General features: G+C 33.4%; 1 protein-coding gene across 1 annotated transcript in view; it reads right to left on the bottom strand.

The window, feature by feature from the left end:
- LOC143078655 (hemicentin-1-like) overlaps nucleotides 1-17,161 on the bottom strand; it is a 17,662-nt gene extending 501 nt beyond the window's left edge. The window contains exons 1-10 of the mRNA XM_076253527.1: nucleotides 17,051-17,161; nucleotides 15,823-16,176; nucleotides 14,116-14,412; nucleotides 12,872-13,132; nucleotides 10,648-10,917; nucleotides 9,384-9,701; nucleotides 8,047-8,166; nucleotides 7,071-7,101; nucleotides 6,827-6,861; nucleotides 3,951-4,133 (exon numbers count right to left, since the gene is read on the bottom strand). Of these exons, the coding sequence (XP_076109642.1) occupies nucleotides 3,951-4,133; nucleotides 6,827-6,861; nucleotides 7,071-7,101; nucleotides 8,047-8,166; nucleotides 9,384-9,701; nucleotides 10,648-10,917; nucleotides 12,872-13,132; nucleotides 14,116-14,412; nucleotides 15,823-16,176; nucleotides 17,051-17,105 (1,924 nt within the window). The 5' untranslated portion in view covers nucleotides 17,106-17,161. The remainder of the gene's footprint in view (nucleotides 1-3,950; nucleotides 4,134-6,826; nucleotides 6,862-7,070; nucleotides 7,102-8,046; nucleotides 8,167-9,383; nucleotides 9,702-10,647; nucleotides 10,918-12,871; nucleotides 13,133-14,115; nucleotides 14,413-15,822; nucleotides 16,177-17,050) is intronic.
- Nucleotides 17,162-17,188: the final 27 nt, after the last annotated feature.

Here is a 17,188-nt window from a genome sequence, read left to right as displayed (position 1 = left end):
CTAAAATAAGAATAGTTTTATTAAGATATTAAATGCCCCTTACATTGATGCTTCAACAATGATCAAAGCCCATGCCGCATAGACATGTTTGTTAGCGCTCCGCATACCCCTCCCCACTTCCACCCAACCAACCCTCATCATTTCCTCCTTCATTGTTACAGTGGTGTACCAACACAACAATTTATCACATAAAATAATAACACAAAGACACACATTATTGAACAACGAATGCTCGCAGGTACTGAAAGCTAGTTCAAATCCGAATTTTCAACTAATAGATAAACCATGTTCTCATATACAAAAATTCCAATCGTGTCGATTAAAAAAGTCTCAAAATTTAAGTTCACATTTTAATGTTTGATGAAGCAGAACTGTAAAAGTGTGCAGTCAATCTTGTGCTCACAACAGTTATTGTCATAATTATGTATAAATAAGACTTTATAAAGGAATTAAGAAGGTTCCAAGAAATATTTTACAGTTCAATTCAATTATCATGAATGGAAGGAAATGGTACGGAAGTTTACATAGGACAAAAAGAAATTGATAGTATTTTTTGGCGAAAAACTTAAACGCTTCTTTGCATTATATAGCACAGCTCTTCTATAAAAGCATGCAAAAACTTTGATTGACTTGCTTGCTATTTGCTTGGATGTTTTGAGGTAGGCGGAGTTTCAATACATACTGGGATTTGATTGGACAAATACAAACTGACAGGAATTATAGTTAATGTTTATTGTCCAAACAAATTCTAGTATATAGTAAACAGACTACTTACCTGTCGTTTACAAACATCCAAACAATCATAGCAAGCAATTTGATCAATGGTTTGCTTTGCATATATTTATAGAAGAGCTGTAAATTCTAAAAAAAAAAATTTTGTTGTCGTAGATGGTTAAATCCTCAACAAAATCTCAATAACTTTGTTGGAACGAATAAAGGTTTTAAATCAAATTTTCGTGGACTTTTTAGCTTCCACCCTGACGAGGCATGTTAGCTGTTCGTATGCTGTTGCGCCTGACGCAGGGAAACTTTCACATTTCATCTTCTTTTCTGAAATATTTTCCCCAGCTCATACTTGACAGGATTGTTATCCTAGTAAAAGGTGTAACCAATGAATTGTACACAAGTTAAAAATTCCACAATACTATACAATTCATTTTATGTGTCAATTTTTTCGAAAAAGTCGAAAAGAAGAGAGTTTTTTTAATGTCATGATTATCTGTCGCTTTCTAGATCTATGCTTAGGCAGCAACCATTTGATTTTCTGGGGGGGGGGGGGGGGGGGGGGGGGCTATGGTTCTTTTTTCTGGACAAATTTTTTTTTTCGCGACAAGTCGAAAACATTTTTTTTTCTTTCAATTTTAGCATTACATATAGTGGCAGCTGAGGGTGAAACAACAATTTTTTTTTCTCAGAATCAAAAACAAATTATTTTTTTCTCCAAAAACTGGAAACTAACTTTTTTTCCAAAAAAAAACCATAGCCCCCCCCCCCCCCCCCCCCAGAAAATCAAATGGTTGCTGCCTTAGCATTTATTTCAGATGACATGGACTCCTCACCTGGTGACCCTGCTGCCTTTCATAACTTTATCCGTATACATATATTAATAGATAAACAAAAGGCTGCAACTGGTATTTTTGTATTTAAAATGATTCGTTGTAACGAGAATATTTGTGGTGAATGGAAACTGTGAGGGTCAAAATCTTAAATTGCTTATAAATGTTGCTGAACCAGTTTCGTTATCTGATCTGAATTTTCTGAAATGTGCAAGGTAGATAGACATTGGCCTTTTGATTTTTTTTTACTCGGTAAGTTTTGCCCTAATTGCTTGAACTTTTGCAATATTAAAGCCGATTTCAATGAGTGTGTAGACAAAGGGAATATCTTTGGTTATCTTGCTTGCTGAACAGAAAAGTCATTGTTAGGTTATGTAAACTACCCTACTTTAAGAGTAGACTAGTCCGACAAATGACACATCTTTCTATCCGTAGGACCAGGCTACTTCGAAAGGAGGGTAGTATACCTTACCTAACTATGACTTCAGGGTTTAGCTAACAAGCAAGCTAACCAAAGATATTACCTTTGCCTACATACTCAATGGAATCGGCTGTAACTAAAAACTCGAATACATTTTAACAGACAGTGGTCATGTTTGTTGATGAATATTGTTTTTCCTAGATTCACTCTTGAAAAATCATTTGGTAACATTTGGTCAAGTAATTTCAGAAAAGATCTTTTTGTAATTGCGGACGCCAAGACAATACATGAACCTCACACGACCCCTCGACACAGGTGAGCTTATATATGATCTTATAGCGATTCGGGTTGATAACCAGTTGAAATTAAGCCAGTTTTTTGTGTGTGTGGATTTGTATTGTTTTAAACTGTTATGACCTTTTAAAGTTAAATGTAGGTGTTTAATCTAAGAATTTCTTTTTTAAACTTATATACTTGTTTTATACTCAATTGGTAGTATGAAGCTAGGAGATATTTTAATTTTTGAAATTGAAGGCACAATTAACAAAGCAAACGGTAGTTTCAAATACTTTTAAATAGATCTTTAAGGGTAATGTACCCTTGTGTTGATCCCATGCTAAACATAACAAAAATCTCTGTACAAAGGTTATCTGGTCTTCATTCTCTGACATATTCTAGTCTGCCCTTTCATAAAATAGTGAATTTTTTTTTAGTGTTCTATCGAACTTTCGAAAAAATATACCTGATAACCGTTCAGACAAAAAAATTATGTTGAAAAAATCTTACAGATACAGCAAGTGATTCTTAATAGCTATAAGATACATTTTTCTTTTAAAATACAACTTATAAATCTTACGAGAAACTATGCCAAGCTTAAAACTTTCACTGTAATCTCGCTCTAACTTATCCCCCATCCCCCCCCCCCCCCCCCAAAAAAAAAAAACAAACAAACAAACCCGCAATACTATTGTCATTCTTATAGTCAGCACTAAATTGTTCACAAACAAATGTGTTTTAAGCTGCTAAAGACATATGATTCAAACGCTCAGAAAGTCCTTTGTTCTATATTTTTGCTCTCCATTTTTATGCAAAACCTTTTACATTTTATTTTATGGGTTATTGTTGAAGGTCGTACGATGACGTATGGTTGTTAACACATACTTCCTTTGGTTTCTTATGGAAATTTGTCCATTGACAACAAACATACCACATCATCTACTTTATATAAGTATTGTATAATTTACAACGTATTTTGGTGATCTTGCAAAATGATCGTAATCCCGAAAATCGTAAACATATTTTCTTATCTTAAAAGGGTGCAAGAAGGGTTCCATAAACAGGCCAATAAATAAGATTACAGTTAATTTTAAAAAAAATAAAAATATAGGGGTATTTTTTCTCTCATAATAACAGTAAACAGATTCACAACAATGTAAATTTCAAGAAAGCAGACAACAGTTAATTAGCCAATAACAGTACAGCATCAATGATCTTGAATATATGCCACTTTTAACTAAAATATAAAGGCACAGAACCAGGACATAGGAGCACAGAACCAGGACCGTTTTTCTTATCACCAGCATAGCGTCAGGACAATTCCGATTAACGAACTTGCACGACTTTTGCAATATAATATTGTTGTAATATACTTTGCATGGTACTTATGACGCATCAGAGAAAAATTAAGCAACAAAACAGTCGTTTTATTGCCGTTCTGATACAATGTAAACAAACCCACCAGCACAGAATCAGGACCCACCAGCACCTGACAGGACCAAATCACCAGCACAGAACGTTCTCTCGCAGGACAACCATACCCACCGTGTATAGGCAACTGTCTTAGAAGTTTTAGAAATACTTTCATATCTCGGTGTCTTGATAAATTGTTTTAATTGCGGTCTCATTGACTAATACCATGTAAAACCCATATAATAATTTTAATTACAAAATAGAATGCTAAAGAAGTCACTTACTGGTATTAGCATCACTGTCGGCTATCACTACTTCCGGTTGCTGTCTTGTCGTCTGCTTGACAACCTTAGCGTAGATTTTATTAGTATTTTCACCTGTTTCAATTGACTGTATGCTGGGTTGGTTCTTATAATACATTGTATTACTTGTATATGCAGGTTCTATTGGTCCAAAGTCTTCAATAGCTGTTTAAGTAATTCAAAATGAAAACAAGAATGTGTCCATAGTACACGGATGCCCCACTCCCATTACCATTTTCTATGTTCAGTGGACCGTGAAATTGGGATGAAAAATATAATTTTGCAATTAAATTAGAAAGATCATATCATAGGGAACGTGTGTACTAAGTTTGAAGTTGATTGGATTTCAACTTCATCAAAAACTACCATGACCAAAAACTTTAACCTGAAACTCCCACTTTCATTTTCTATGTTCTGTGGACCATGAAATTGGGGTCAAAAGTGTAATTGGGCTTAAAAAGTGTAATTGGGCTTAAAAATTAGAAAGATCATATCATAAGCAACAAGTGCACTAAGTTTCAATTTGATTGGACTTCAGCTTCATCAAAAACTACCTTGACCAAAAACTTTAACCTGAAACTCCCATTTTCATTTTCTATGTTCAGTGGACCGTGAAATTGGTGTCAAAAGTGTAATTGGGCTTTAAAATGAGAAAGATCATATCGTAAGCAACTAGTGTACTAAGTTTCAAGTTGATTGGACTTCAGCTTCATCAAAAACTACCTTGACCAAAAACTTTAACCTGAAACTCCCATTTTCATTTTCTATGTTCAGTGGACCGTGAAATTGGGGTCAAAAGTGTAATTGGGCTTTAAAATTAGAAAGATAATATCGTAAGCAACTAGTGTACTAAGTTTCAAGTTGATTGGACTTCAGCCTCATCAAAAACTACCTTGACCAAAAACTTTAACCTGAAACTCCCACTTTCATTTTCTATGTTCTGTGGACCATGAAATTGGGGTCAAAAGTGTAATTGGGCTTTAAAATTAGAAAGATCATATCATAAGCAACAAGTGTACTAAGTTTCAATTTGATTGGACTGCAGCTTCATCAAAAACTACCTTGACCAAAGACTTTAACCTGAAACTCCCATTTTCATTTTCTATGTTCAGTGGACCGTGAAATTGGTGTCAAAAGTGTAATTGGGCTTTAAAATTAGAAAGATCATATCGTAAGCAACTAGTGTACTAAGTTTCAAGTTGATTGGACTTCAGCTTCATCAAAAACTACCTTGACCAAAGACTTTAACCTGAAACTCCCACTTTCATTTTCTATGTTCAGTGGACCGTGAAATTGGGGTCAAAAGTCTAATTTGGCTTTAAAATTAGAAAGATCATATCATAAGCAACAAGTGTACTAAGTTTCAAGTTGATTGGACTTCAGCTTCATCAAAAACTACCTTGACCAAAAACTTTAACCTGAAGTCGGACGAACGAACGAACGAACGAACGAACGGACGGACGAACGAACGAACGGAGCCACAGACCAGAAAACATAATGTCTCTCTACTACCGTAGGTGGGGCATAATTATTAGAGAGTATATAGCAATGGCTTATGTCTCCTGTGACCATGAGCTGCATACCCTTCTTTAGCAATGTTTGTCTTTATTGTTGTTTGTTTTTTCGCCTATTTTGGTCACGATGTTGTCTGTTTTATCTTGATCTAATAATTTTTAATTACCTCATCTATATTAAGTTGTGCCATCCTGTATATGTCTACTCCATAAGCCAATAGAATTTATTTTACCTCCTATATATTTCAAGCAATATGATTGGTTAAAAGCGACCTCATAGATACCGTGTATATTTCATATGGAGTTCGAAGCCGTGTTTTTTTTAAACACGGTTAGTAGTGGTGTTAAGTCCCATTATACATATATATTTATAAAGATAACAAGAATGTGTCCCCAGTACACGGATGCCCCACTCGCACTATCATTTTCTATGTTCAGTGGACCGTGAAATTAAGGTCAGAACTCTAATTTGGCATTGAAATTAGAAAGATCATATCATAAGGAACATGTATACTAAGTTTCAGGTTGATTGGACTACAACTTCATCAAAAACTACCTCGACCAAAAACTTTAACCTGAAGCGGGACAGATGTATGAAAGAACGTCCGGATGGACGAACGGACGGACGGACGGACGAACGAACAGACGAACGGACGCACAGACCAGAAAACATAATGCACCTCTACTATCGTAGGTGGGGCATAAAAACACGGCGTTGAGGGGAAATCTGAAACGTTTTGATCAGACAACAGATGAAGAAATTGACAATGAACAATTGAAAAAGATAGAGAAACACATTAAAGCTGAACAGGTTGTTATTGCTGGCATTTGCTTTTGTAAAGACAAATGGAAGTAGGTTCTATATATTGAAGACTTGATCACTTTAATAGGCCACTGGTCTAAATGTCACATGTTAATATCATCAGTAAGATAAATTCGTAACTCGGTGTGCTAGTGACCTAATACGATATATATGGGGGTCAGTAAGTTTCATGTGAGTGGGATGATGGAATTTACTGAGCCCATATATATCGCATTAGTTGTAACTAATAATATTTTTACAACAAAGACACAAGGACTGCATTAGACAGTGTCATAAATGTACCTTGTGGGAGTTATTCATTAATTAGGCGTTTTAACCACAGAATGTTAAGGGAGTCTTAGGAGTCAGTAGCCATAATTTTGAAATATTTGTTTTTGTTTTCAAACACTTATAAATGAACCACGAGTTTCTTCACAAATGAATACAATTGACTGAATTATTTGTTTTATTCAAATTGTAAATATATATGACCACCTTATATTCATTTAATGTCGAGTAGATTATCAAAGGTAAATACTCACGATTTTCTTTTATAATATCATCTATATCCTTTGAACTGAAAAACAGTTATTTGGTTGAAGTATACTTTTTTCATACAGATTTAAATGTCATCTTATGTGAGAAAATTCAAAGCAATAAAAAAATTGTTGATTTACCCAGTTCCGCATTTCCCCCAAAGTTCACATTAAGATTACCCTGGTTATGTATACTTGATTCAAATAATTGCGTTCTTCCATAATTTGAAAAAAAATCTAATGTTAATACCTTGATCTCCATGATCTCTTGCGTTGTTTTTCTGCAAAAAAAAAACAAAAACGGTTAAAACTTAAAACATTTGTTTTAAATATGTCTTAGTGTATATGCAGATAAAAATAAGAAAATGAAGTATGCGTGCCAATTATGAGACAACTCTCCATTCAAATTTAAAAGTTGTAAAAGTAAACCATCATATAGGCCAATGAACCATTTGTCAGAAACGAAAAAAAATATTACTAATTCAAGTTATTTGAAAACCATATTGGGCTGCTTAAAATGTCAAAATTATTAGTCAAGTTTAAAACATTCGATGAACCTCACTCTCTGCTGAACACTTTTATTATTATTCTAATTGAAAGTTGGAATACGGTTATTAAAATTCCCGGATATTAGTTTAATTCTAATTCTTGAGTGACGGTGAAATGAAGAAAGAGGTGGCAAACATTTTAATAAATCATGGTAAAAGATTACGTGACAATGGAAGTTTACTGTTGTTATATCATGCCCATCCCCCTAAAAAAAGAGAGATAAAAATCCCCATCCCCCTAAAAAAAAAAAAGAGAGATAGCATCCCACTCCCCCTAAAAAAGTTTTTTTCATTGTAAACCGGGGAATCTGTACACTATCGCTATTTGAAATTATTCGATACTTTTTGAGAGATTTTTGTTTTTCTGAATAATATAAAAAAGAAGATGTGGTATGATTGCCAATGAGACAACTGTCCAGAAGAGACCAAAATGACACAGACATTAACAACTTTAGGTCACCGTACGGCCTTCAACAATGAGCAAAGCCCATACCGCATAGTCAGCTATAAAAGGCCCCGATAAGACAATGTAAAACAATTCAAACGAGAAAACTAACAGCCTTATTTATATAAAAAAAAATGAACGAAAAACAAATATGTAACACATAAACAAACGACAACCACTGAATTAGTACTGCTCAAACTCAAAGAATGAAAAATGTGTAAGTATTTATTTACCTTTCTTTTGCTTTTTTCTGTAGCAGTTTACTACACAGGCAGCTAATATAATAAATACAACAGCACCGAGAACACCAGCTACAATAGCTTCTACCTTCACGGAAGATTCTGAATGAGCTTCTACAATTAAATTGAAAATAAGATATCTTCGAAAGTCAGACATGTCAAGTTGGAAATGGGCACAAGCAACTTTGAACGCGAGAAATGTCCACTGAGAAATGTTAATTTGGAACTAAAATATGATAACTTGGAAGTGAGTAATGTCAAGTTGTCTTTTCAAACAGAGAATCAGAATATCATTCCCGGATATGGATAAAGCCAGTATGGATTTTTTTTTTAAATATTTATAATGGAAAAGAAAGGATATGAGGTATCTTTTCATAACACGAAATCACAATAAAAGCAACCAAAGTCAAATGGACGGTACTTCCATCACTGAACTCATTCTAAAAGTCAGCATAGCCTTCGACATTGAGAAACACTCTAACCGTATCTTTATTTAGTTAGATAAGTGTATGTTTATCAATTTCATCACTTTTCAGTTTAATAAGTGTGTTCTTTCCTCATAGATGACAAGTTCATATAACATGGAACAATCAAATAATATATCACACCCATATACGATATCTACAAAACGAAAGAGGCAAGTCATGCTTTTCAAAAAAATTCTCTTCAAAAATGACAAAACAGTTGTGATCTAAATAACATTGTATATTTCTGCTGCTTACAATCAAACGTAAACTTATAGTATAAGTTCTTGTAATATATGCGGGTTAATTTAAAGAAAATGGAGACATACGGATTATGCTTTTATAAGACAAACGAGTTGTTATTTCACCTGCAAAGAAATTGCAAATAATCCTTACACTAGATTCAGTGTTAGATATCTCCATTCCGAATGGACGTGGCTGCTTACTTATACTTCCTCAAGGAAATTGTATGCCTTTCTTAAATGTGTGTACATTGGGAGACATAGAAGCTGACCATTTGTTTGTGTTCTCTTGCAAGAGTACAGGTCTATCGTCTCTCGTTTTTAATGAATGATTTCATAAAACCATAAAACCAGGTTCAACCCGACATTTTTTTACACAAATGTCCCGTAGTCAGAACATTGCAGTTGTTATCAAATATAAAAAGATGTGGTATGATTGCCAATGAGATAAATAGTCCGTTTCTATATATGTTGGCGTTTGTTTTTGTTGCAGTTCATTGTTCCTGTTCTTCCGTGTTTTTTTCTTATCGTTTTTCTCGGTCTTAGTTTGTTATCCGGATTTGTTTTCGCTTACTATTGAATAGCAGTAAACTACTGTTGGCTCACTTCCAATTTTAACACTTACCAATTATATTTACAGTAAAACTTGTATTGTCTTGTCCTATCGAGTTGTGTACCATAAGAGTGTATTGACCACTGTGTGAAGAATTAGTTTTCTCTATGGTTAGTGTCAGTAGATGAATTGCCTCATTACTAATATCAGATATCAGAACATTGTTGTCTGAAATTAAGATCCGATTGGTCTGAGAGCTGTTGGATCTGAAATACCACGTGATGTTGGGTTGAGGAAAAGCTACTATCTTAGTTTCTAATGTAAACATCCCTCCAGCCTCGATCGATATCTCGTCCGGGCTGTTTGTGTTCTGATCTTTGCGTGGTGAACCTGCGATATTTGGAAGTGAGAAAAAACTTTAACATACAAATCCATTCATGAATTGTCAGATGCATAAGTAGTTTCATAAAAAGTATATATAAATGATGCTGAAAATAACTTTTCGTTCTAACGAGATTTGAATGTCAGTAGATGGTAGTTGATAAAGTGTACACAAAAAAAAACCAAGTTATTTCTTGAACATGCGAACAATAAAAAGTATCTTTATGACCCTTTGTCGGTACTTTGTTATGTTCGTAAGGCATTAGTGACACGATATACTATTTAATGAATGGCTATTATCTATTTTGAATTTATTGAACCATAAAACTAATTTTTGACTCTTCACATTGAATAATCCGCGAAGCGGATTATGTAAAATGTGAAGAGTCAAAAATTAGTTTTATGGTTCAATAAAATCAAAATAAATTATTGCCATTCATTATAAATAAATTTCTATCAAAAATAAGGCTCAAGGAACATTTTATATTATTTATATTTAACAAGAACACATGTTGGCGTATGAATACACAACGTCAGAGTGGGCGTGTCGCCATCAAAATTGACAACATTGAAAATAAAACTAATAATTTTTACCAATCAGAAGACAGTAAATAAACCAAATTTATTTATTACTGTATACAATTTGCATTTCTCTTTATGTTGATTAAACTGCTATACATGGCTTATGTATTCTACCTGGTTACTGAGACAGTTAATTTTAGGAATAACAGAATACCAGTTCACTAGCAGGGGTGACCCCTGAGAAAATCAACCTTATGATTCAGATTTCAGTATGCCAATGGCTTAATGAAGAGACCATTTATATAAGGCCAATATTGGAGATTCAGTGGAGCATGTGCGTCTTGGGGAAAGTTTCCTCGGGTTTACTTATAGTTTAGCTAAAGTCATTTAAATAAGGTGTATATATATATATATTCAAAAGTAATTATCTTACAGAAGACACTTAGTCTGAAATGGCGTATGTCTGGCTGAATTAGACCATTATCGACAGAAACAGTATAGTTTCCAGTGTCCTCACACATAGAAGTCATATTCAGACTGCTGTTCTTGACGTCATTTTCTTTCAGCAATATGGCGTCGGATCTATCTTGTGTCCATGTTACGTTAGGTAGAGGTTTGCCTTCTACATCGACATAAGCTGTATATGTTTGTCCTTCTGTCATAGATGTATTTGTAGTGTTGAACATCAAGACTGATCCTTTATCTAAAAATGACAAATATACATGATATTTACATACTTTACTCAATACAAGATACGAGATGCAATATATGTGTTACAGACCATATGAGTATTTTGACCGTACGCGTACGGTCTGGACAGTATGCGTACATTTTCAAAGTACGCATACGGTCGGACCGTACGCGTACGGTCTGGCTAATATTAAGAAGTTGGTCAAGTTTATTAAATAAAAATGTAAATAACAGATCAACAAATCTTATATCTCAAATTAATATAAAAAGTTCAATTGATATTGAAATGAAAACATGATAATATGACCCGACAATTGTTCGTTCAAAGTTCACGTTTAGGATTTTGTATATTTCTTTAATCTATGCTTTTTATTATTATTCCGAGTCCTTATTGCGTTTTAATAATTTATTAGTTTATTGTATTTTACGCTATTCAAAAGTTACTTGTATTTTACACTTAACTATAATCCTTTCATTTAGATTAATTATCAAAGATTTATATCCGTCTTTAAGATAAAAGGTTTTGTAATAAAGAATATAGATAATTTGACACTAAGTGATAACTGCCGAAAGCCATTCTTGACAAACTTATACGAAGCATGTTTTTAATCCGTAATCCCCGCTTTCGGCAAAACGCGAATTAATATTATTTAATAAAAAGATATTTGATTGGTTCATTTTCCGTATGTCAATCAGTCTTTTGAATTTGTATTTTATATTTGTGTTTATGTTGTGGGGCAGTTATGTTTTAATATTTGAAATATATGGATGTGAAATAAATATGTAAACTTTCCAGCGACTTGGACTTTATCTCAACTATATAATTTAATCTGTTAATCTCCTGTAATTAGAATGTCAGTAATACATTAATTAAAGGCCAGTATGCTCATTGAAATTGAAGTTAACGGATGTAAACAAAACGTAGGAGGACAATTGCTTTAACATATTTGGGAACGTAAAAAAAAAAAAAAGAAAAAAAAATGCATATATGCAAAGGAACATGCATGAACTGCAAACATGTAAATGTAAAATAAAAAAAAATAACATTCCTTGTGGTAGTTAGTGTCAACTTGAGCGAGAGTACAAAAATAGGATTCAGATATAGAATTAAACAAGCCGACCGTGCAAGGGCTGTATAGCCAGTCAATGTCGTTAAAAACTTCCATTTGTTGAATTAAACACACATTTAATTTTAATTGTACGCTTATTCACTTTATCCATCTAATGCAAAAATAATATTGATCTAAAACTACAAGTTTTTGGTAATTGTTTTTTTTTTTAAATTTAAGCCATATGATACCAAAACATCTATGATCAGCTGGACCGTATGCGTACGGTCCAAATACTCCTATGGTCTGGAACATATGTAATCAGAACTATATAAAGCTTCATCTCGTGCCTTTCTGTAAGGATTGATGAAAGCAGAAGCTAGACTATTACATCATGTCTTCATTTTATTCGGTTGTAATATGAAACAAAAGATGTTGAATCATTAAAATTTGTAGCATAGTATAGTCTTCGACAATCGACAAGTGTCTATACAATGGTTAACAATCACGTAATTTTAAACGCCGTATCCGCCTAGACGTTAGCAGTGTTTAAGCGTTCGTTTTATTTTCAACGAGACGCTAGTAACCAATGTAAACTATAATGGCGGCGACAAAATACAGCCTGTGGACCGTCTTGAAGTCTGAACTGAGCATTATTCGAAAACGCATCTGCTCGTCCCTAGTACAAATACTGCGAATAAATTACTCGGGTATGCATCCTAAAAAATGTGTTTTTCTATTGCGTCTTATTTTCTGTGACATTTTTTTTTCGATAAGTACCTTTATTTTTTCTTTTCAGATTTATGTATTAACCCTTCATTGGATTTCACTAGTTTTGTGTTCTCTCTTAATCGACATTGCTTTTTTTAAACACTAGAGAAATGAAAATGCAGTTTGTGAATTAAATAATGAACTTACATAAGACATCCAGAAAGACATAATTTGTTGTCGGATCTCCGATGCCATTGGTGGCATTACATGTGTAGTTGTTAGTATCGGTTCTGTTTAAATAATCTATAGTCAGAATATTACTGGTTTGTTCGGAAACCAGTTCTGAATTAATATACCATCTAAAATTGTTGACTGTAGGATTACTGTCTAGAATTAAGCAGGAGATATTATATTGTTGAGTTCCTTCTATTGGGATGCCATTTGGATAAACATCTATGTCCGGGGGATCTAAAAGAAAAGTCAATGAACAATAACTCTAGCGACGACAAACTCAATGCTAACAATGTGAAAATAAAAGTTTATTTCATCTAATTTTTCTTTACTAAAGCAGATACTGGTTTATGTTCAAACGAAAAGTTAACACTTCATTATTATGAACACTATCAAACAAAATGACGTCTTCACTATCCAGACCATGACATAATCAATTTAAACAAAATGACATCAACAGTATAAGTCATATAACGGAATGGTCATCTGAATGTTCTTTCTTGGGATGAGGGGTGGTCAAGGATGGAATATACAGTTCACCTGTTACTAGAACGGCTTCCTGTTTCTTCACTTCTTTACGCATATAGTTTCTACATTGTCTTGTGCAAAATATACATAGTCATCTTGTTTTAAAAAGAGTTTTTTTTTAGTTCTTACCAGTCCAAAATATTCATTTCATTCTAAAATGTGTCACCAGTATATGACATCATCACTTTGACAATATTTTTGCTAAAAATTGCCAAGATCCTTAAAACAGTTTGACAAAAACCCAACCTAAGTTTTCAAAGCTTCTTAAAGTTCGCAAAATTAAATTAAAATTGAGAATGGAAATGTGGACTGTGTCAAAGAGACAACAACCCGCTCTAAAAGCAGAAAACCAATTTAGTCTTCAACACAGCGAAAAAATATCGCACCAGAAGCGCGCTTTAGTTCAAACCAACAGTTTTTCTAACCTTTCCAACAATTTTGCCATGATCACAACCAACAGTTCACATGATTCTTATTTTCAGAACAATTGACAAGATTCACCTCTTACTATTACTGCTGTCAACTCTTCTATCTAACAAGTATGACATGATATCTTTTAATGGTACACCCTGACCCTTTCACTATTTAGGGAGATACCTTCGAAGAGTTCTAACATTAAACAAAATAAGATATAAGATATACGGCAACAACCAAACGATTAAGATAACCATAGAAAATCTATATTATCTTACATGTTATTGATAAAAAGATTTCAGATGATTCTTCCTGTTGTTCACCACTCTCTGCAACACAATACAATCGCTCCGCATTATCGGTCCTGTTCCCTGTATACGTGAGCGTACTGGTTCCCGATGGTCCCGTGTCATCAAACGTTGTTATTGTGTAATTGTCGTGAATCTGACGTCCAGATACGAACCATGTAAAATGTGGTAGAGGACGACTTCTAGCTGAACACGTGATATTGACTTCATCATTCTCTTGTAGAGTTATGTTTTCTTTTATTTCCATATCTACAGCCACTAACGGTACTGTTGCATAAAAAAATGTTAGTAAAAATTTACAAATTTTATGAAAATTGTTAAAAATTGATTATAAAGGACAATAACTCCTTAGGGGGTTATTTGACCATTTTGGTCATGTTGACTTATTTGTAAATCTTACTTTGCTGAACATTATTGCTGTTCACAGTTTATCTCTATCTATAATAATATTCAAGATAATAACCAAAAACAGCAAAATTTCCTTAAAATTACCAATTCAGGGGCAGCAACCCAACAACGGGTTGTCCGATTCATCTGAAAATTTCAGGGCAGATAGATCTTGACCTGATTAACAATTTTACCCCATGTCAGATTTACTCTAAATAGCCATGGCAGCCATCTAGGTTGGTTGACCGGGTCACCGGACACATTTTTTTTAACTAGATACCCCATTGATGATTGTGGCCAAGTTTGGTTTAATTTGGCCCAGTAGTTTCAGAGGAGAAGATTTTTGTAAAAGTTAACGACGACGGACGACGGACGACAGACGACGACGGACGACGAACGCAAAGTGATGGGAAAAGCTCACTTGGCCCTGTGGGCCAGGTCAGGGCCAGGTGAGCTAAACATTGCTTTTATTTCCGATAATTGATCAGGTGAATATTTGTTTCATTGGCAAACATACGGATTTTTTTTTTTATTTTGATATGTTTAACATTTTGTCGCATTTTTCTGGAGAACTACAAATAATAGCTTCCTTTTTTTGTTATCAGATTAGATGGCATGCTGCAGTACTTTAAGAGGAGGTTTCCGATTCATGGCTTATCAAATTCCTGTTTACCAAATGGTTGCATTCGAAAGCATTCTAGCCTTTGAATTTATAAAGGTGAACTACGATTAAATAATTTCTGAACTTTGATATTGGTCTCTATAAGAACATGCTATGGATGGAGATATGTATCATTAACACTCATACCACATCTTCCTATATCTATATACCGTGAAATAAGATTTCAAATGTACTTTTCGTCAAATTCCTTCCTACCAAATACTAAAAGCGGGGGTATTATTTCTCTATTAATCAAAACAAAATCAATCCCGAAAAACTTGACAATTTTACATATAAACCCAGCAAAGGGTGGTCATATTCTTTTACTGCTGATATTTTTGTACTTAATTTTGACAAATGAATGAATAACATTACCGCAGTTTAAACAGGTGATGATCATGTAATAAGTTTATTTCACCGGGAAAAATACATAACCGTACGGCTTTCAACAATGAACAAATCCCATATAGTAAAGTAAGCTACAAAAGGCCTTACATGACAAAATATAAAACAATTCGAATGAAATATTAGTCATGACGCTTGTGTTCATTGAACGTTTTCAATATCTTAAAATACATAATAATAACATAAATCAGACCAAAAGAACAGTTTCTAAAGTACTGACTTACCATTCACCTCCACAGTAATAAAGCCTTCCGAAAAATCTGAAGCATCACCACTATAAAAAGCTTCACATGTGATGTTAGATTGATGGTACGAAGATGAAGCACTTAAAAAAGTCATAGAAAATGTTAAAGATGACATGTCACATGAGGCATCGAACAACGTCCTATTTGGGGATTGAAAAAATACACAATTGTCATTTTCAAAATTCCAGCTGGCGATTTCTCCCTCCAAGAACGATGATTCGAAATGAACTGATCGTGGAGTTTCCGTTACTACACAAGTAAAATTTATGTTGTCTCCTTCTATAACCGGAAGTTTTTGGTCTACAGTTAAGCTGACGGTGTTTGATGTAGTTCCTGGAAAATACAATTTAATGTAATACGAAATTCAACCTTGCTACAATTTTCATGACTAATTAATGTGCATAATTTAACTCGGATGACTGAATTAATAACGTCAATTTCAATCTTTTACCCAAAACATTTACAAACGGGAAAATAACACTAAACAATATGTATTTGAAACAACATTAAAAACTAATTGATTCTGATTACACAAATCGAAGCCATATGTCATACTTTTTAATTTAGAATTGAGAATGGAAATGGGGAATATGTCAAAGAGACAACAACTCGACCAAAGAGCAGATCTTTTTCTACTAAATTACGAAATCATATAAATTTGGCGTAGAGATTGTTGAAAAGTGTGTGAAAAGTTCAAACAAAGATCTTTGAGATTTGACGATAGAAAATAGCATTTTTCCAATTTCACTCTCTTCTTTTTTTCAGTTATGCGGATTCTCTCAGGGTTTTTAAAAGTTTTTGTACTTTTATTGATTCGTGTCTTTAGGGACTTGTTTAAATAAATATCGGTTTGTTAGTTTTGCCTCTTATTTCTACCGAACATTGACACAAAGTTTTTTTTTTTACCTATATGTTAGCCGAAAAAGATGTTTTTCATATACATGTAGACCATTTATCTAAATTGTTTCGTTAGTACTTGAATGTGATCTGCATGTGAGTGTTCTAAATTTATATGAAAACTTATTTGAGGTTTTGTATTTTTCACGAAACTAATGGCATAATCTGCCAAACTTGTCGTCAGACTGTCTAAATATTCTCATTTTTAAAATGTGTTTTAAAAGAGTAAGCATACGGAATTTTCGAAACGTCATCTTTAACATTGTTTACAAACTATTCTAACATAACTTATTAATTAATTATTACTTACTTTGAAAATAAACAAAACAATAAACAAAAATCCAAAATCCGTTCCTCCACGCCATTTTAGACAAGGTCCTTATCGAAGTAAGAGAAATAATTTCATACAAAACAAATTAAAGCTATCTATGACAAAGTCATAAAACTA

Source organism: Mytilus galloprovincialis, chromosome 6 (assembly GCF_965363235.1).
Source record: "Mytilus galloprovincialis chromosome 6, xbMytGall1.hap1.1, whole genome shotgun sequence".
In the NCBI taxonomy this organism is placed as follows: domain Eukaryota; kingdom Metazoa; phylum Mollusca; class Bivalvia; order Mytilida; family Mytilidae; genus Mytilus; species Mytilus galloprovincialis.
Note: the sequence above shows the minus strand (reverse complement) of the source record. Positions and strands in the feature narration are given on the sequence as shown.